The sequence below is a fragment of the Anoplopoma fimbria genome, chromosome 9 (assembly GCF_027596085.1).
Source record: "Anoplopoma fimbria isolate UVic2021 breed Golden Eagle Sablefish chromosome 9, Afim_UVic_2022, whole genome shotgun sequence".
NCBI lineage: Eukaryota > Metazoa > Chordata > Actinopteri > Perciformes > Anoplopomatidae > Anoplopoma > Anoplopoma fimbria.
The window spans coordinates 18,863,335-18,885,129 of record NC_072457.1 but is presented as its reverse complement, the minus strand read 5'-3'; the positions used below and the strand labels follow the sequence as shown (position 1 = coordinate 18,885,129).

At 39.9% G+C, this 21,795-nt stretch overlaps 1 protein-coding gene across 1 annotated transcript in view; it reads right to left on the bottom strand.

Moving 5' to 3' along the window:
• Window positions 1-1,105: 1,105 nt before the first annotated feature.
• Window positions 1,106-21,795, bottom strand: part of si:ch211-89o9.6 (zinc finger and BTB domain-containing protein 38) — a 25,874-nt gene continuing 5,184 nt past the window's right edge. The window contains exons 2-8 of the mRNA XM_054604145.1: window positions 19,428-19,531; window positions 19,082-19,199; window positions 18,590-18,726; window positions 10,444-10,537; window positions 9,853-9,968; window positions 5,087-5,495; window positions 1,106-2,558 (exon numbers count right to left, since the gene is read on the bottom strand). Coding sequence (XP_054460120.1) covers window positions 1,873-2,558; window positions 5,087-5,495; window positions 9,853-9,968; window positions 10,444-10,537; window positions 18,590-18,726; window positions 19,082-19,199; window positions 19,428-19,531 — 1,664 coding nt within the window. The 3' untranslated portion in view covers window positions 1,106-1,872. The remainder of the gene's footprint in view (window positions 2,559-5,086; window positions 5,496-9,852; window positions 9,969-10,443; window positions 10,538-18,589; window positions 18,727-19,081; window positions 19,200-19,427; window positions 19,532-21,795) is intronic.

Genomic DNA, 21,795 nt, shown 5'->3' with positions numbered 1-21,795 from the left:
TGGACGTCACACTGTGTCTAAAGTCATCACCGTTATTATGTAAGTTTAGTCCCTTTGATAAACCAAAGACAGCAATCATGTTGTACTGAACTTTAGTTGTATGGAGAACATCAATAGCTACGTAATTGGTCTGCATGTATGTTGTTTACTATGTAACGGTCTCACTTTTGCAGCCAAAAGCACTATTTGCTGAAATTGCTCAAGATGTAGGAAAATAGCATTGACATCTCTTAAGACATCTCTTATTTACAATATTTAATGTGCATAGTGTAAATTATAAGCTGTCTCTATCATCCTCCCTCCCTTATCCATCTAAATGACAACTACAAACATACCCTCAAAGTTAAACCCAGACAGACAACAAACAACCAAATGAAACTAATTAACTATACAACATTTATTTACAAAACTAACAACAAACACAGTAATAATAATAATTATTTTACAAGAATTACATCCCCTTCAATTTCTCCCCAACCTTCTGCTCCTCACCAACATCCATCTCCTCAAACTCTGTTTGTGTGCCAGCATTATAAACATCTGAACACGTGTACACAAAAATACAAACACATAAAATGTGCCAAGGTTACATTATATGACATGGTTGAAGTAGCTTTGAGTCCAATCATTGAGGACTGTCTTACTGTCTTACTGTCCATCTTCTGCATAGCAAGCTGAAGCCTGCATCACCTCCATCTGCTGGAGGGAGCTGGACACCTTTGCCTTGGCGGATGTCAGCTTACTCACGCAGCATAGCCACCTTTATATCCTCCGACCTGTTCATGGGGACCTTGATACATATATTGGCTTTTTCTGAGATGTAGTTGAGCCGCACTGTAAAGTAGCAGAGCATAGAGTAACCCAAATGGAGTACTTCAATATTGTACTGTGGCATTTATCCACAGATGGACATCATCTGACCAATAGTTTCTGTGTGCTCGCGCTACATTAAGAAATGCCAGGGATGGCTTAAAGTGAGTTTCACTTTCACCCCTACATGTGTTTACTTTCTTCACTGAGTCGGACAAAAGTTAAACTGTAAATTGATGCTCAGCTTTAGGAAAGGAAGAGACAAGGTACAAAATGATAAATAATCTTAGTAATTTATTAGTAATACACGGCAGGAGAGACATGTGAGGAAACTTCAAATGGTTCAGGCTGCTCAGCACAGTGCTTTGAGGAGAGGACAGCAGAAGAGGTTGTAAAAATGTAAATAGCTCAATGAATATAGCATGTAGAGGCTCCATTTCTTTGCAACATTGGTAACACTCGTGGGCACTTGGATAAATCTTTGATATATAGATTCAACTGTTTTCCAATTTTTGTAAAATAAATGACCAAGGAAATTCAACTTGCTTTTTTTCTATTTTATGATTTATGGCATGGTAGCTGTGTATCGCTGCACAACATATATTTTTTGCCATGATTGTGCTGTTTCCATAGAGGGGCAGGACTTATATATTGCAGTAAAAAACAAGGCAACATACAGTAAAATGTGAAAGGAGCAATGCAGTGACTACCTAGCACAACCCGTCCGTTCACACTCTAACACAACTTTACCTACTTTGGTAAACAGTCAGTGGGAATGTTAAGAACATATGATCTGTAGCCAATGAAAAACACTGGTTTGATCTTTTAACTGAGAGCTTAAAGTTGTACAGTGTTTCATCAAACATCAGAGACACAAAACATCTGGAAAGGATGAAAGACAAAATAGGTAAATATGGTTACTGCTTCATACTTTGTATAACACTTTGTATTGTTGCCTTATTACTATTTAGAAATGAAGAAATGGCATTTTGCCTCTATGTGTGTGAATAAAATACTACTAACATTAACTGCCCTGCCCCCCACAGTCTCTCTACTCTGTGATCAGCCCAGTCCGAGCCTTCCCATGGCCTGTGGTCCGCAGCCTGTAGTGGATTGCTGGTGCGTCCTCAGGTTGCAGATCCAAGCGAACCTCTTTCCACATTGGTCACAGCTGAAGGGTTTCTCCCCGGTGTGAACTCTCTGGTGCTTCTTCAGGTTGCCAGCCTCCGAGAAGCGCTTCCCGCAGGTGTCACAGCGGAAAGGTTTCTCCCCCGTGTGGACCCTCTCATGGGCCTCCAGATTGGACAAGCCGGAGAAGGCCTTACCGCAGGCTCGGCATATGTAGCTTTTCCTCCGCGGTTCGCAGGGCACAATGCTGTCAGTCTGGCTTTGGTTGTGGCAAGCCAGGAGGCCGGCTCGATGTTGCTCAACGATGTCCACCTCACGGCTGGCCAACACCGCTGTGGATCCCCTGATTGAGGGAGACGTTCTGGAGCTCATAGTCTTCGTGATTGAACTAAAACTAGAGATTCTTGTTTTGTCACCTCTGTGGGGGTTATTGACAGCAGCTGTTGCGGTGGACAATGTGGTCTGCGCAGAGGGAACGCTCTGCTGTTGCTGAGAGATCCTGTTGCTGTCACGATGCCGCAGCAGCTGAGCCTTTGTACTTCTTATCATGACAGTCTTTTTGCTCCATGGAGACTGGGAAGACAGAGCGTGCATCGACACAGGTATTGACACAGAAGTCTCTGGAGCCAGACAGAAAAAAAAAACAGGAGTCAGCACACATCCATTACACTGTTTTCTCCCAATTATTGAAAAATGACACAGGGCTTTTCTGTCAACATTCTACAATGAATCAGTTGATACAACACTTAGTTTGGACCGCTTAAGGGATTGGACGAGAGGCATCCCCTGAGTGTTGATGTAAAGTTCCAGGACCTTCTATCAGTACTCATTGAATGCACCTTTAACTCTGAGTCAATCCACTATACAAGCGTTTTAATAGCTGTTAATTACATTAATGGTCGTTGGGCTATCTATCTCAGATTGTAAAAGCATTGCACTGCAAAGAAAGATATATGTCCTGCAAATAAAAGAGGTAAATTATGAATGGTAGTCATAAACCAGCAGGATGTGCAAAAAGGCAGGGACATAACACGTCTCGCACAAACCCCAGCCTGAGAGCCATTGCCAGACAGAAACCGCCTGATGCTTGACATGAGGTGAGGGATGTCATGGCAGTGACTGGGCATATGTGAGATACTTTATGTAAACATACAAAGAATACAATGTTAACTGTGATTTATAATGAGTCAGGGAACATAAAAATGATAAACAAAAAACTTGTTGTCTTGCAAGTCTGAAAGCTTGCCAGAAAGTCGCTGGAGAGCAGCCATGGAGAGCAGGAAATGCTGGAGCAAACAGGTGGTAACCTCCTGTTCTGCCGAGCAAAGCCAATGAAGAAGTGTCATAAAACTTGCATTCTGTCTACTGACCAGCAGATGGCGACTACTACTGTTCATTCAAGCGAAAGGTTTATGATATACTGTTTTTCTTTGCTTTGGGTTGCTGCGGGATATCCTTTTATTTTGTTGTTGTAGCATAGTTTAACACACAAACACACACAGACATTAACACCCACGCACACACGTTGCCCTTCCATTCATTCATCCGCTTCATCCACCTGACGCCTGGACGACAAAACCGTGAGTAACCTAAATGAACATAACTGGTGAAACCCTGTTGAGCACGTTTTTTGGCTATAGAATATGGCTTATTAGAAATAAGGAAGGAAGCCAATACAGTATCCTTTGTGGAAGTATTTTCGGCACACAGAAAAAAATAAAAGAGACGTGACACAAAGCTGAATACTTTCAAACCCCAGAAGGACTTTACAAATGTAACAGATCCGTTTTGTATTTAGAAATTGTATATTTTAAATGAACGCGCGATTAAACTTTCCTCGTAAGGTTCTGTTTGAACCACATTCCTTGATGACATTTTAACTTATATCACTCAAGTTTTTATACTGAATGTAGGCTACATACAATTTAACTGCTATAATAGTGACATGATGTTCACAAGTGCAAACAGCTGTAAACGTCAAATTATGTAACAATAAGAACATTCTCTTGGATACAGCACTGATTAACTGTATTTTATGTTGTCATATAGATAGACAGGAGGTGTGTTTGTGTTTCAATCCTATGTCACTCTTTATTTGTATGGTACTTTTAATAAAAACATTTAAGCTCCACGCAATCAAATATATAAAGCCTTTAATATTTATAAACAGTCTATGTTTGTGTTATATAAAAGATGTGTGGCATTCGATCATTATTTTCCCATTATGCATCACTGTGAATTGAATTAAAAGTACAGTACCAGTCAAAAGTTTGGACACACCTTCTCATTCAACTACTTTGAAGAATGTAAAATATAAAACATATTCTGGTTTGTTGAGCATTTGTTTGTTTACCACATAATTCCATATGTGTTCCTTCATAGTTTGGATGTGTTCAATATTAATTAATATTAAAAATAAAAATAAAGAAAAACCATTGAATGAGAAGGTGTGTCCAAACTTTTGACTGGTACTGTAAATATATAAAATGTTCTGAACAATGTGATCTGACAGAGTTTATAAAAACAGAAAATGCATAAAATAGACAGCTGATGCAGCTGTGACACGTCATTTTTAATTGAAGTCGCTTTTTTAATGACGAGGCGAGGACCTCACGTTTGTTAAATGTGTGTTTCGATGTGAGCCTCCTCCGCTCGCATCTCCCAATGGGCGGGACTAAGACGCAAGGCAAGAAGGTGAGGAAAGGATTCGAGGAGGCGCAAAATATGGAAATGAGAAAGACCCTAGCACTAAGTGAACAGTACATAACATGCACAATAAAGTCAAACAAACAATATCAGTGACATAATAGTTTCTGTTGCCTCTCCACTTCAGAAACCACCAGAGTGATCATCGCTCTAAGCCCGTTTGAAAAGCTTGGCCCTCTAAAACTACAAAGCATGATCAGCATGTTTACAAATAAAACAAGAGAACATTCTATCAATCTATTTTGAGTGCAAAAAATGCTGGATTAGTGCAATCAGGAGCCAAAACAGAGACATTACAGGTCTGCATGTTTTTAATGTGAACTATATGATTGTCATTAATGTTTATGTTGTATTGTTATCAATGACTGACATGATCATGTCTACACAACAACAAAAAACCAAACAACAAGCACAAACAGCGACACATCAGAAAATCTCTTACCTTGTGACACAGTTGGCTGGATCGGAACGGAGGAGAAACTCTGCCCTCTGCTCATCCTCACTGCTGTGGGAACTGAGCCTTGCGGTGGCTGAAGCATAGACTGAGGTTGTGGTTCGGTTTTCACAATAATAACTCCATCCAGGTCACACTCTGCTGGGTCATCAGTGGTGAAAGAACATGAAGGCCCACTGCGGGCCGGAATAGAGTCACTATCAGGAGCCCAGCGAGTGAAGAATGTCTCTAGTTCAAACAGGGAGTATTCAGAGTTGTCGGGGTTGCTGGTACTGGATCTCTTCTGTTCTTGTGTTTTGGGGTTGGCGGGTGTGTTGGTGTCTGATACCCTCAGCTGGACTGCTACTGTAGTGCTGTGGTCTTGCGATATCACAGGCATCGACTGAGGTGCTGCATACTGGGGAGGAGGAAGGGTAGGTGAGCAAAAGAGAGGTGCAATTAAGACCAGCTTCTAATGACATAACTCTCTCTCTCAGGACAACTAATCAAACAGCTGGATATATGCTTAGTCACTTTCTCCAAATTGGTGTACATTGTGTTCCTCATGTAATTCATTCTTAAAATAATTTTTTTTTTGGACAAGGTACGTACATTTAAGCGTCAAAATGTCATTTTCCCAAGACCAAACATTTTTCGATGTGACTTGAGGTATTTTCTTACACAGAGATGTTGCTGCATATACACTGTTCCATAGCCCCTTTACCTTGCAGCCAGACAGCCATTCCCAACTGGGAACTGAAGCCATTCTATCGCTCTCTTCAAAGCAACAAGACTCCATTGACAAAAACTGTTATTTTACCTCACAGAACATGGGAGTATACATCTTCAAGAAATGTGAACTTATCCTTTCAGTTATTCCCAAACTAAGCACAGCTATTGCTAGTGTTTATTCATAAACTTATCAATAAGCTTACTTTGGTAACCTACATTACTGTGTTTTGCAAATGACTGAGAGGGCGTTTCCATTTGCAAAATTGAACAGAACGCATATGAGGTCGACCTTAAGGATATGTTGTTTCAAGTGCCTACTCTTGGCTAACTAGCTTAAAACAAAGAATGAGTATGATTAAAAAAAATTAAAAAAGACTGCAATGCTGTATCAGCATTGATCCTGCCCTTTGCCTTTATTTTCCTATTTTGTTCAGGACGTTTCTGGCCGTCAACCTCTATTAAAGTGTGGAGACCAGGATCCAGATGGTAAGCATGCATCCAAAAGGAAGCGACAGAAATGGCGGAAACAGTCCCAAAAAAACAAGTCTCAGGCTAACTCAGCAACTGGAAATCAAGATGTTGCAACAGAACACAAGACTCTTGTAAGACGAGGGGAAGAGGACTCTGCGTTTAGATTAGTTACAGTCAAAGTTGATGGACAAGGTTTCCCAGATGTAGAAATTGATTACATTAAGATGCCGGCCCAGATATTTTGTGTTTTTGTTGCGTTTTTGTCCTGATGCGCACTCCAAAAAATGCACCACATGAACTGTCATCAGCAGTCACATGAAAATAACAACCGGATGTTGTTTTTATTGTAGAGGGGAGATTTGAAACAAACGGACCTCAGAGCGGTTTTACCTGAATTCTACCAGCATGTCCAGGGCTCCACTAGGGGAAAACACTACTATGTTTACAGTAACAATCCTGGCAACTACAAAAAGCCCTCCCCTGCCCCCACTTTGGACAAGCAGATCACATTTCCCTGTTGGGGGTGCACAGACTGGCACACGCTGAGCGATGCGACTACCAATGCTGCCACATTAATCTTGAGGAATATACATCATCAGTGACATCATATTGATATATGATGTCACCGATGATGTATATTCCTCAAGATTAATGTGAGCAGATGAGTTAATGATGTGGTGATAACAAAGACAATACATTTAAGCTCCCCGGCAACAAAAAGCCTGGATGAATGGAAAGGTGACAACGCCAGAATAAGACTTGTATAGCCATAAGTCACTGACCCCGCCGCCAACATGGCCGGTGTGTGTGGGTGTATTTGTTGACAGCAATTTGATTGTGTTTTCACGTTTTTATCTAGGTGGAGATTTTTTTCAAACAGTGCTTGTGTGGACGGGATTTAGTTTATTTTTATTTTCATGAATCATCACTGAAGTAGGAATAATCACTGAAAACATGTCATGGTCATCTCACATATCCATCTGGCTAAATAAAGCTCAGAAAGGGCTGTATTTCCTAAATGAGTATGTGCACAGGAATTTTCTGTATGATTTTCTGACGTTTTAAAAACTTTTTTTGCTGTATTTTTTGTTCGGCCTCTGGCAAAGTCTGTTTGCACTGTTATGCTTTGATTTTTCGGGTGCTCCACTCCCCTCAATAAGCATTTCTTGGACCATAAAAAGCCTGGGGAGGCAAGTACTATCCACAGTTTATATTGTTTTTGGGTGAGCAACATTCTTTCAAGGGGAGCTTGAAAAGGAAAAATTCTCGTGCCAAGTTCTTGGAATCTTTTACATAGGAGCAATAGAAAATATCTTGACTGGAAACATTTCAAACTGGCATGCAGTGTGTGATAAAAACCTCCCAGAACATCATTAATACCCATCTACTGAGCATCAGTGATATGAGGTCCCTGTGCATTCAAGGTAATCTGTATTTATAAATTAGAAAAAGAATCTGTATGAGTTAGAGATTTGACGAGAATATTGTGTCACAATTTTGCAATGAATAATATATAATAAAAACACAAATTCACATCTTGATTTTAAATAAAAAAGGTTTTAATATATTGCATCGTAAACTGTGGACATTTGGCAGAATTTTTGTTACAAAATTGTGACACAATTGAAAATGCATGTGTTACATTAACAGTGTATGTTTATGCTACAATGGTTTTTTTTCATGATAGTAACACTTTAAAATGACACATTCCTCAAGAAGAAAATTAATCTTATGAGAATTATTCTTGTAGTTAAAAAGGAAAAATATATATCAGAAGTATTGTTATATTAAGACATTCTGGATGCATTTCCACTGGATGGACATAATTAAAAAACAATTTAAAAAAATGCACACAATATTGCATTTAATGCATTAAGAGCTGCTGACCGAAAATTTCTCCAAACAGTGTTTGAATTCACCACTGTCCAATATGTCTGATTATCTCAGTGGCTGTGAGTTGTTGTGTTTTTGGCTTGTTTTGTAGATTTGTATCTATGACAACCATTTAAAACAGCAATGGCCTTGCAACTCTTGATTTACTAGAAATCTGAAAAAATAATGTGTTTAATGGCTCCACTTCAGAGATCTGCAAACCTATCTGCAATAGCCGCATGCCTTTATTTCTAATTCCCCATGTGTATTATCATACACATGATATTCAACAACAGGGTCATGTCATACTCACAACCCTGGTGCTCTGAGTTACTGTTTTATGCATTCATTATTTCCAATCGCTTTACTTTGTGCGTTTGTTTTAAATGCTTCTCTCAATGATACCTTCCCTTTCCGGCAAAGAGGTTTCACATTAAAAGACTTCCAGAAGCTCAGCTTTGACCCTCATGCTCATGGTAGGCTTTTAATGTGAAACATTTGTCGAGGAGTATTTTAGTTTAATAGAAAAAGTAACTTTTTAGCGCTAAACAAGATGTTGTAGTAGAAGTAACTGGAATTAATAATGAATAAAAACAGTATTTCTGTAATTAAGAGAAAGTATTCTAAATAGAGTAGTGAGTGTGACTTGGCTGTCGTGTCACTCTGCTGGAATTAGTGCAGTGGAAGTGTGTACAGGCTGAATTAACCCTCCTTAGTTTATTAGGGAACAGCCTTAACGTGTTTGTGACTGTACTATTTGAGAATGTATAAGTCATTTCGACAAATATAGAGATATATGTTGTTTATCACTGTAAAAAGATGAGAATTGTACAGAATTTTAACTGACGTCTGGGGTTGGAAAAATGAATTCCCTATAGCATATTTTGGCTCCAGGACAGTGGGTTAGATTTGGTCGTTATCTTGCTGCTGTCTGTAAATTTCAATAGTGTTTTGAGTTTAAAATATAAGGCGTGTGCTTTACGACTCTTTAGGTGATTTTGAGACATAATAACAGAGCATATTTAGGTCTTTGTCTAGGATGTCCCTGACTGCATGTCGTACGTTTGAGGGTGGTGTCTCTTTTGGTGTTTTTTCAGGTTGCTAGGGTCAGAGAACCTCTCAGGGCAGAGCGAGCACTGGTATGGTCTCTCCCCGGTGTGGATGTTCCTGTGGATCTTCAGGTTCCAGAACTGGGAGAATTTTTTGCCGCAGATGCTGCAGCCAAAGGGCCTCTCCCCTGTGTGAGTCCTGAGGTGGGATTCTAAATTTGCCGGCGAGGTGAACCCTTTACCGCAGAAGCTACAGATGCAAGCCCTCCTCCTGGGGATGTTCTGCTGCGTATTAGCACTGCTCTGACCCCGGCAACTGTCCTGACCCCTACTTTGACCTGGGTCCAGAAACTGCTGGGGCCCCTGTATCTGACCTAAATCCTGAATGGGGCTGGACTCCTCTGACAGATCGATAACAGGTGTCTGCTGCTGAAAGGGCAGAGAGGTGTGGAAGCCTCTAGAGCTTTCAACAGCCAACACCTTTCCTGCTGAATTCTCAACAGCCAATCCCCTCCCAGAACCGGCAGGCTCTGATCCAATGTGTGGGGTGGGCAGGTACGAGAGGGGGGCGAACTGTGAGGACGGCCCCGGGAGGCTATCTTCATGACAATAACTACCATTAGTCCACAGCGAAGAACGCCCATAGCTGACCTCTGAGAAGCCTGGCCCAGACTCCTGCAGGTCAGACAGCTGATTGGTGGAAGTTTGTGCGATGTCATCGAACGGCAAAACTGCTCTGTAGTCATCCGTGCTCGACTCCACCAACCCTGAATAAAAAGATAAAGATAGTGGGTTTTTTTCCTCTTTCAGACTCTGTATCTGCTGGACATGTGGGGCGACTGTGGCTCAGATTGGAGAGCAGGGTTGTCCTTCAACCAGAGGATCGGCGGCAAGACACTTAACCCCAAGTTGCTCCTGAGGGCTGTGACATTGGTGTGTGGCTGTTGTAGGAATGTTAGTTAGACTTAGAGTCCTGATGTGCAGGTGGCACCTTGCATGGTAGCCCCTGTCATCAGTGTATGAATGGGTGTGAATGGGTGAATGATATGTAATGTAAAAAAGCGCTTTGAGCGGTCGGAAGACTAGAAAAAGCGCTATACAAGTACAGTCCATTGACCATTTACATGAAAAAGTAGCATTTTACGCGTTGCCTTTTACAGGACGGCTCAGAACTACAGAGCTATGTGTGCTTATCTTACAGTGTTATCACTGCTTCAGATGGAAGCGGATGTGTCCACTCACCCTCTTGTATGTTGAGGCCTGTCTGGTTCTGAGTCCTCGTCACCTGCTCCTCCTCCTCCAGCTTCACCAGCATGACAACGGGCTCCTCCTCTTTCTGCACACATACAAAGCAAGGACTATGTTCAATGTTACCGCACCACAGACATGGACATAATTGCACACGATACAGACTGTGCAGGGTGCAAATGGCATGGAAAAGAAGCATCTTCATTCATAACAGTAAGTTAACAACTCTCAGTGGGTTTGTCACTAGCAAATTAACTGCAAACATTCTACTTAGACCAAACCTAATGCAGTTATTTGTTCAAATAAAGGGGACCCTTAAAATGAAAGTCCAGCCTTAAGGTACTCACAAAGTAACATTTGGTCATACACATTATACACAACAATCTACCAATGAAGGAAGGAGGGAGGGTTCAGAGGAACCAGTTTACAAATCTTCATTCGGTCAATCATTGAACCTGCCTAATATTGAGTGCACTGAAGGTTAAAGGTGCCAACATTTTTGAAATCCAGAGCATATCTGGTGACTCTACATGGCTCTCAACTTGGCGACGGCTAAGCAAGCGAATCGCAGCAAACGGTGCCAACAGTGCAAACAATTGCAATAGTGCAGAAAGAGCTAATTGTGTCCCTGGAATGGGAACCGAGGATGGGCACCACGTTAGTTAATTGAAAAGATTACATCTATCATTTTTCAATACATTTTGATTTGATGCATTTTTTTTCCTGAGGATTGAGGCCGCAGCACAAAGTGGCGGGTGGGCTCGCTGTGTGTGTGGGGGTTTGGGATTTTTGATAATACATTTACAGAACAAGTATATGGATTATGCATTAATGGCACGGAGAGAGGTGGAACAGAGACACGTCACCAACTATGCAGCGATTTTTTTATGTCAACATGCACGAAGCAGATAAATTACTTTCTTCCTGTATTATACAATTTCTTGTGGCCGTTTAGATTTTGTTCTGAAGGCTGAACCGGCGCTCTTCTGTCACACTGGAGACTGGACTTACCAGACTCTCTGAACGTGGAATTTCCTGATTCCTGCAAGCGCTCACTTTGGCCGGGAAGAAATCCCACGGCATACGCTCCTTCTGCACTGTTGGCACAGCTGCACTGGAACGCACTCCAGTCCATCAAGATGATTGTTACAAAGGCCACACCACTTTGACTATTCCGACCCCCCACCCCCCCTCTTAGAGTGGTATATTCTGTCTACTCCATATAGTTCACGAAGGCCACAAGAGAGTTTTTTCTGAGTCACTGTAGTTAGGCCAACAAGGCCCAAAACGGGTGTTACTGCATTTGTTTGCGTGCATCCATTGCATTGTAAGTAATTAAGTTAAATATTGCAATGGTGTATGTACAGTATTCATCCCTGTTTTGGTGATTCTTGTTTAGTTTAATTTCTGTTAATACTGGTCATGCTAATTAGGCTAACTTGAGCCATTCAGTGTCTGCTGTGTTAGCTTCCACCTGTTTAGAGCGTGTGCTTAATGTTACTACATTCCATGCGCCTCTGTTTGGTTATTGCTCATGTCTAAACTCAGTGTATTGCTAAATGTGTATAAATGTATTGATAGTTAATGCTTACTGTTAGCATTTTGAGTAGGTAACCATTGTGGCCTCATAGTTCCACCTTGTGGCCGTGCTAAGCATAGCGGTACATGACGTGTTGTTCCTTATAATGTTTGAGCTTAATAGTGTCCGTTTGTTTTATTGTTTCTATTTCAGAAACCACGCTCACATATTTACAACTACTACAAAAGGTATTTCTGTACACCCTGTCAAGCCAAAACTCAGTAAAAAAGTGCTCTATCTGTAACTACTGGACTATTTGTGATTTGACCAGTCACTTCAGTGGTGGGTGGTGATTTCCGGAACCTTAGTTTTTGAGAGAAGCCAATGTCAACCAAGCTCTTTCTTTCAATGATAGACGGCCTTCAGATTTTTCCGTCATTGTTAAGAAAAGAAAAAATCGTCGTCGTTTTTGTCATTTCATTTTTTGTCTTATGTTGTCTAACAATAGGTTGCAACAAGTTTACTCTTTTCTACCGAGTCGCGCAGTGAATTGAGAACAAAATATGACTGTCAGTAATGTTTAACCCTCTCAACCCCAGTCAGTTTCGGGGTGTTTTTTTTCCCTGTCGCAATATGCTTTGTGGCCTTTTTTTTTTTCTTTTTAAGTCCTGCAAATCTATGGAAACATCTGAACCGTGGCTAGAAGTAGAGATTAACTGATAAAGCTCTCTGATGCAGTATAACAGTTATGCCATAAATCATAAAAAAATTATTGAATTTCTTTGATCATTTATTTTACAGAAAAATGGAAAACCCTGGAATCTTTATATACAACATGTATCCACAAGTGTCAATGATGCGTGCTACACATATGGAACTATTTTTTTTAAATTTTTTTTTTTTTTTAAAAACAACCTTTCCTGTCCTCCCCTCCATGCATTGTGTTCAGCAGCCTACCATGCAGTCAAAGTTTCACAGATTTGCCACGTGACTGAAGCGTTACTCACACATGATGTGTTCAGGGACTGATGGAAAAATGAAAATCTGACCATAATGTTGTTTTTAAAGCTTCTGGCTATGAAAAAAACGGTGTAGTTGTGGCAAGTGTCAAAAGAAAACCTGATTTTCAATCCCACCAGCATGGTTATTATTATAATTGCTTATATTATTATGGCTTATATTATTATTATTATATGACCATTATTTGATGACATGTCATATTGTTATTATTGCTGCTTATTGTTATTATTATTATTATTATTATTATTATTATTATGATAATATTGCTGCTGAAGCATATACTTGTGTATTACCACTGCAACAATTCCACTACATCTTTTGTCTCTCTCACATCTCATAGACTACTGGGACTTCTGCCTCTTATACAAACATCCACACACACACACACACACCCTACATAACCCAATGTAATTGTAATCTATACTCATTGACTCTTATCATTTCACTTCCCACGTCACTGTAACAGTTTTTTTTAAGGCTGTCTTCCATGTTTATGTCACTTTTATGTGTTGCTGTTTTTTGTTGTTGTCACATAGTTTCACCAATAAAAAATAAATAAAATAATAATAATAATTATTCAATTCAAGACAGGATCTGTAAAATCAGGTAAACACTTTATAAGTACATAATACAAATTCTACACAATGAGCAATGTGCAAAAAACTGAAATAAACCAGTAACCCAGAAAAAACCCCCAAAATAAAAACTAGAATGCTGTATTGAGATATAATAATAACCACCAACTTCATGCCAATATATATAAATTTGCCCTATTTGTATTGCTCACAATTTACACCTGACCTGTAAACAAACACGTTGTGTTAGTCATTGTTGTTTTTTTACAAATATATACACCTGTGCTTTCACCTACTTGTGTATAAAAGTTCTATGTTTATTTCTAACTATCTTTGTTAGCTTGTTTTAGCCTTATGTCTATTCATTTCTTATATCTATCTTCCTGCAATTGGTTTAGAACTGTGTATAAATACATTTAGAGCCACCTTTAACCTGATTTAGTTCAGTTTGTGACCATGACAAGAGTAAGTAATCACAACTTCATTCTATAAAAAAAAGGGTTATTTAACAAGACCTTTCAGTGGTAACAAGCATATTTTATTACATAATTAAAAGGTTGCATGCAAAATGTGAAATATCTTTACTACTAACACAGAATAACAATTCTCTCAAAACATTAACTTGGAGTACAGGGATACCATTTTCAGACCTAGTAAGTGACTGAATGTAAGACTGAAGACCGACACACGTAATTAATTCTTCCAACTATATAACGAATGAAAACTACACAATGTGTAACAAACAGATCCCTTGAGAAACCACATTTTGAAATCTCCCAACAAATAATGGAAGTGGAACCAGTTGTTCCGCTACCACCAGTCAGTGCGGCTCTCAACTAATACCGAGTGATACTTTGCAAACCGTGTCGGCTTCTTTATGAGACAGCTTACTTTAAGCCAAAAACTGATTTCGGCTGCGATTTGGTTGAGCTTGCATGGCAGCTTTGCTTAAGAGAGGCATGCCTCAAGCTAAACAGCACTGTCTCAGCCCTGTGTGTTTAAACATGGGGCAGTAACCATTTTAATACAACAGTTAGGAGAGTGTATTGTGGAGGCCTAGTGGTTCAGATGCATACCACACCATACTTTAATGGCAATTATCATAAACAGTGAGTACACATTGCTACACTGGGTGACATATTCCTTCATTACTATCAACACACACACACACGCTGTCATTTATCTTGACTCAATCCCACATAGACCGTCCTGCTGTCCAAAATACTGACTAGAGCACCAGATGTGGATTAATCTATTGCTGAAAACAAATTAAATCCGGGTTGAGTTAAGTTTGATAAGGGGAGCTATTGCTTAGTCCATAGGGACTTGGTTTGGGAATAAAGAGTATCCAGTTCAATTCCAGCACAGACCTTATATTAACTGTGTTTTACTTTTTTTCGTACGGGCTTGTACGAGGGAGTCCCCTCAGACTCAGCAAACACTACAAACTTCAGATAACTGCGTCAATGTTATGAATGCAACCCATGTGCAAATAAGCGTGCCTTGATGATAATTGAAAATAAGGAAGAAAAAAAATGCCTAAGCGCCTGTCCAATTATTGTTCATTTATAAACATGGCACTGAAGATTCAAAAATAACTTTACAAAGAGTATTTCATCCTGCTTTCAGAATTCCCTAAAGGAAAATCAATACATTTTAAAAAGCGTCAGCAGCAGAATTAAGGGACTAGCTTAAGCCACGGAGTGGGAGAAACTAACGAGTGCTGTTAATGCCGTGTCACCCGAGGGTTGTACTGTCGCTTGAAACTATTTAAAAAGGATTGAATGCTGTTGTGTGTGATGACAGGACCTGCCACAGGAGATGTTTCCCTGGACTTTGATTTGCATATAACCTGCATGTGAAGATGCACATGCATGCACATGTCCTAAAGAAGACACGCTCTCTTTCAAGGGCCCGATGTGCCAAGGCATCCAGAAGTAGTAATTTAGCAATGACACACCTGGTTACACTCACTGACCTTACAGAGAAAAATTAACCTTCATTTAGAACATAATTTAATAATTAGTTTCTCATCTTGAGATGTTCATTTTGAGATATTATAGGGTTATACAATAGCATCAACGGCCAATTTTAAATTATATTTTAATTCAAATTGCAGAGTTAAACATTAAAATGTACATAAATGACGTGTTATTTATGTAGGATTTTATAATACAAATATCTTCAAAGTAATGACATATGAAACTAATGTTGGATATCAGCAGACTTATTGGATTCAACAGGTCTGGACCACTCAGAATTTGTGAAATTGGCAAATGCCACAAGTTTTCTTAAATCCCTCATACGACCCTTTTTTATAAAGAAGCCCACTGTTTTAATTGCCAATTCGGCACTTAAAGCCTTATGATAGGTCAAACTACTGCAACGCCTCTACTCGGACATTGTTTTGATTTCGAAGCCAAGAGCTAAAGAGGACACAGCGACAAAAGCTGCTTTTTTGCAGCCATAGTGCCTGCTTGGAGAAAGCTAGAAGGAATATAAAGCAAAGGATTTTTCCTCAGACGACAATATCTTATTAAAAAAAATTATTATGAATTAATGATACTACTTTTGCAGCTTTCACTGGTTGAAATGACAAAATGTAGCTTGTGGTAGGTTACATCAGCTGTCATTACTTAAAGTAAATAGTTTGTAACTTGATGGCTGGTTTGTGTGCTCTCTGCAGGACAGAGTCTGTAATAAGCAGAATAATGTGTATGAGGCAAGAGAAGTTGCAATTTATCTCCCACATAAAACATACTTCAAGGACTGCTTTTTCCCCACCTACGTATAAGATCAGGCACACCCCGTCTCAAAATGATACAAAAAAGTAATCCATGCATGTTACTTCTAGACTAGATTGCAATTCCTTACCATCAACTACAACAACTAAGAAAATATATATTTCTCCCATATAAGCTTCTCTGCACTAGCTCCCTGTAAAATCAAGAATAGAATTAAAAAAAATCTTCTCACCTACAAAGCCCTAAGTGATCATGTACAATCACATCTTCAGTAGCTCATAGTACCCTATTACCCCCAGGATGCAGGGTTGCTTGGGGTACCTAGAGTTTAAAAAGTAGAAGTCCGCGGGCAGACACCCTCACCACATTTAAGAGTAGTAAAAGACTTTCCTTTTTGATTAAACTTATAGTTAGGGCTGGCTCAGGTTTATAGTAAGAGCTGGCTCAAGCTTGCCTTGGACCAGCCCCTAGTCATGCTGCTATATGCCCAGACTGCTGGGGAACATCATACACTGAGATCCTCACTCTCCTCCTTTCCATCTCCATCTATATATATATTCTAGCCCCTTACATTACATAGTCTGTGCTTCCTTTGCTCGCAGGTTGCGATGGATCGTGGTTTAAGCCCTTTGTGATACATGGTTATACAAATAAAATAAAATTTAATTCACTCTGCAACCCCACTGAACAACTGTTTTTGTAGTGCCCAGAATTCCAGCAGAGTGTCTTGCATCTAGTGGGTTAGCTGTGCCAATTTCAGATTATCTAGTTAAACTTTCATTTGTAAATATTATTATGCTGTGTTGTTGGCATTTCATATCTGATACCTGCAGTGCTCCATAGGAGAATAAATTAATGTGGTCAAATAAGGGAAGGCCTTTATCGCTTTGAGTGTGTTTGGGCCTTCCAGCATGTGTGTGTTTAATGAAAATAACAAGAGTGAAACATTTTCATTTCCCCAAGAGTACTTTAATCAGATATTTCATTCTAATAAAAACTACAGTGAGCAGAAATTACTGAGCCCTTTTATAAATTAAACTATATATTTGTGAGGTGTTTTTAAATTAATCAGAAAGAACTGAGAGACACACTAACACATTGTGGGCTTGAGTCTGCATATGAGATTTTTTTATACCAACAGAAATCTCCTTTAAATTGTCTTTGGGAAATGGAGCCCAGGACAAGACAGATCCAGCAGAAAAGCTGGTAAGTGCAGTATCATCTTGGTTGGACCATATTACACATTTCAGGTCTAGACGTTACTAAAAATGTGTCGCCACTTTTGACTCTGAAAACTTGACCAAGACATTGTGTAGAGAGAGATTTTTTTAAAGTAACTGATAAGGTATCATACCTCAATTTGTTTGTCCAAAAGCTGTTTCACTCCAGCATGGTTTGGTCGAGGAACTAATGATACATCTTATTCTTATTTCTCTCTTTAAAAACAGAGTAACATTTAAAAAAAAGAAAAGGATGTCTTGTTAACTTTTTGGGGGAAAAATTAAAAAACCTGTTTAGAAAGGCCCTTTTCACCACTTATTTTCATTCCGTTGAGCAGGGAGTCAATTTTTACAACCAACATAGAATTTGCTGGATTATAACGTTCTACAGTAGATTTCCCGTAAGAGGACAGTCCAGATCTAGTCCCAGGACTCCCCTTTAGTAGAATTTTAAGGGTGGCTCTTTTGCTGGTGTGTTTTCAGGTTTCTTATCCAGGCAAATCCCTTGCCACACATACCACAGCAGTATGGTTTCTCTCCGGTGTGAACTCTCTGGTGTTTCCTTAGGTTCCCGGCCTCGGAGAACATCTTCCCGCATGTGGAGCAGCTGAAAGGCTTCTCCCCCGTGTGGACGCGTTGGTGAATCTCCACTTTCTTAGGGCGGTTAAAAGCCTTGCCGCAGTAGCTGCAAACAAACAGTCTTTCCTTGGTGCCGGTTCGACGTTGCACTTTGCTACAGTCGCTGAAGGGCTGGGGCGGGGGGAAAGCTGGACCACAACGAAAGTGGCCGTTAACACTGGAAGAGGTTGAGGGGAAATCACTTGCCGCCATCGAGTATGAACAAGATGGCCTTATTCCTTCCACTTCAACCACGGAGGGCTTGTCAAAAAACTCCTCAACCGACGCGTCAGCGCTTTTATTGTTGTCACACAACACGTCAAATTGTGAATCATTGCTTCCGCCATCAATATACTGGTGTGGGTTTATTATTTCCTGCAGTGAGTCTCTGCCCTCAACAAAGGCCCTGAGTTCATATTTAAGGAGAGGAGAGGAGTCACTGACCTCCGCTCCTCTGCTGCTGCCGGTACGCCTCGTCCTGCTGCCCTGGTTCTGGGGCTGACTGGAAGTGGACTGGGTGTCCTGCAGTTCAAGGCTGGGTCTCTGTCCTGCATGTTGTCGAGGGACACACTCCAGCAGTCCTTTAGAGAGTTAATGTGGGGCAAAGAAAAAACGTTTTAAATGACGCAATCTATCCATGATTCTTTTTATTTCTAGCAAAAGCACATTCATGCATGAGAAGTATAAAAAACTTATATTTTCTCAGCAGGATAACTCTTCCAATGCTACCAAAGACATTATTCAGACCATGTTTAAAATCAGTGGAGTGCTCCTTAAAAAGAGGAAAGAAGAAGGAATAAAAGGAGTATGCAATTCAATTTCCAGTGCTCAACTGTTTTGCATGCTACAGACAGTGGATCATCACTGGAAAAGTATTGATTGTAATACTCAGCCTAACACACAGGGTAGTCTTGTATACACAAGAAAATTACTTACCATCATCTCCTATAATCGGCACGTCTTCCTCTATTTCTTCAACTTGTGACATGTTTGCCTCCACCATCTCCTCCTTCACCAGCACCGTCTCTGGCTCAACTAGCTCTACGTCTGGAGACTGCACAACAAGGCAGCTTAGTTAGTCTGTTAGCAAAGACCAGTTTTTTGTATTCATGCAGCTACAATAGATAGACAGCTCGGTACAAACACAACCAACACACTGCGGTTAACAGACAACTTCCAGGTTAAGTTTATCACGCATTGCTCACCAACAAACCTGTCCCATACCCTTTGAACATCCATTCGTGTCTACACAAATCACGGTTTCCTTATGTTGAGTGCTTACCTTACTCTGGATGCTGTCAGAATGGATCGGCTTGCTGCTTGCAACCCCTGCCGCAGCTCTACCAGACCACAGGGCTACAGCCATCCGTTGCTCAAAAACACCAACTACACAAAAAACAAGAAAAATGTCTATTTAGAAACATTCCAATGGTCAGTATTGACAGTCACTACAGTGGAAGCAGAGATGCGAGAAAACAAAGCACAATGTGTATTTCACATCTTAGCATCATAACACAGTTGTCTTTAAATAAGTGTCCAAATTGTTGCATTTTGAGTGTTTATTAGCATTGTATAAAAATGGGGCGGATCCAGGTCAGGGTACTAAGGTTTAATTCGTCTTCGGACCCATTTGTTTTTCCATACAAAAAACAGAAAACCGGTGAGACGGAAATAAAAGGTCAAATTCAGTCAGTACTATGAAGAACTAAAATTTGTGACTTACACTGGAACGATGTTGCTGTGGCGTGGCTTCCAATTTGTGTAAGTGTGTGGGACAAGGGATGCTAACGGACTTACGGTAGGCAGATGTAACACATGTAGACTTTTAAAAAAGTATTTTTCGGGCCATGTTCTAAAACCCAAGAGAAAGTTGTACATTTTTTATCTTGTCATTTTTTTTATTATTTCCAGGTGCTGTAGTTTAACAAACTCCTTTAAACAGGAAAAGGTGGTGTGGGAGAAAACCCTGCGCCGGTAAAAGTGTGCGGAGAGGAAATATTAACCAAAATACATTACATTTTGATTCATAGTGGCAGCAGCGATGGGTGACAGCAGGCTTCTTATATGATCAGAGCAAGCTATTTTGTGAACATTCAACCGTACATGTAGATTACCTAGATTCTAGGTATGGTCACAATACATTTTATAGAAACATAAAATAACATAAAATAATCCATGTTCTCACAGACATTGCCGTGCTAGGCGTTTGACCTCATATAGTTGTTGTAATTATGTGGAAAAACAACACATTACTTGCAGCCAGCAGATACTTCAATGTGTTATTGAGGTTTCTAACATTACTGATGTTATGCCATTTCAGGAACTTATTTTTTAAGTGTTTTATAGTTTATAAGCTTTTAGGATACATTAGTGTTTTTATAACTGGCTTAAGTTATGGGAGTTATAATGTGCTGTGTAACCACGTACTCCCATTCTTTTTCACGCATATTGGCTCTGCTTCTACCCTGGAGTCTTTGTGCTTTCTCGCCTCGCAGGTTTCCATAAATCGTGGCTGTACCTGGACTGTGGTCGTGCCTCCTGCTGTGGCCCTGCTGACACCCACTGCTACTACCATTATTGTTATTAGTCACGTTACTATAACTATTACCTGTACCATTACGCATATTGGCTTTACTTCCACCCTGAAGCCCTTTTTGCTTTCTCGCCTCGCAGGTTTCCACACATCGTTGTGGTCCCTGGACCGTGGTCGTGCCTCCTGCTGTGACCCGGCTGACACCCACTGCTACTTCGATTATTATTATTGGTCACATTACAAATACTATTCCCTATATCATTATTTTAATTCTACTATAGTCATTGCTGCTTTTATAAATAGTCTTATTTTTTTCCTTTATTATTCTGCTTACTACTGTGATTATATGAATAATTTATGTCATATACATTGAATGTGTTGTAACTCTGTTATGTTGTTCATTCTGTACACATGCCATCGATTGCATTCTGTCCATCCTGGGAGAAGGATCCCTCCTCTGTCGCTGTCCCATAGGTTTCTCCCTTTTTTCTCCCTTAAGAAGGTTTTTTTTAGGAGAGTTTTTCCTGTGCCAATGCGAGGGTTCAGGGACAGAGGATGTTGCATGTGTACAGATTGCAAAGCCCTCTGAGGCACATTTGTAATTTGTGATTTTGGGCTATACAAAATTAACTGAATTGAAAAAACACTGTTGTCACTTTGGCATAGAGGTATATTGCCACTTATAATACTTTATAAACCTTCTCATAGATTGCCATGCATGTATTTTGACTCTGGAGGGATACTGAACTACTTGATTCTGCTAGGATAGACTAAGTATATTGTTTTTCTTAAAATTGATCTTAAACTGTACCAAGCCTGCTTAAAAAGGGTTAGTGACTGATGCTGATTCTGTTGTTTCTACTGTTCTGATATTCTCTAATCAGGAAGTGTTTGATGCTCTGTTGTCTTTGATGCTCCTGTGCCTTTAATCAGGAACTGCTCTGAGAGTGTGCTTTAGCTTCAATAGGTCAATTGTCCTCTTAACTGCTAGGGGGAGTGGCTTACACATCTCAAGGATATATATACTCAGACCACACAAACCTTTCTCCAGTGTATTTTGACTCTGAGGGATACTGAACTACTTGATTCTGCTAGGATAGACTAAGTATATTGTTTT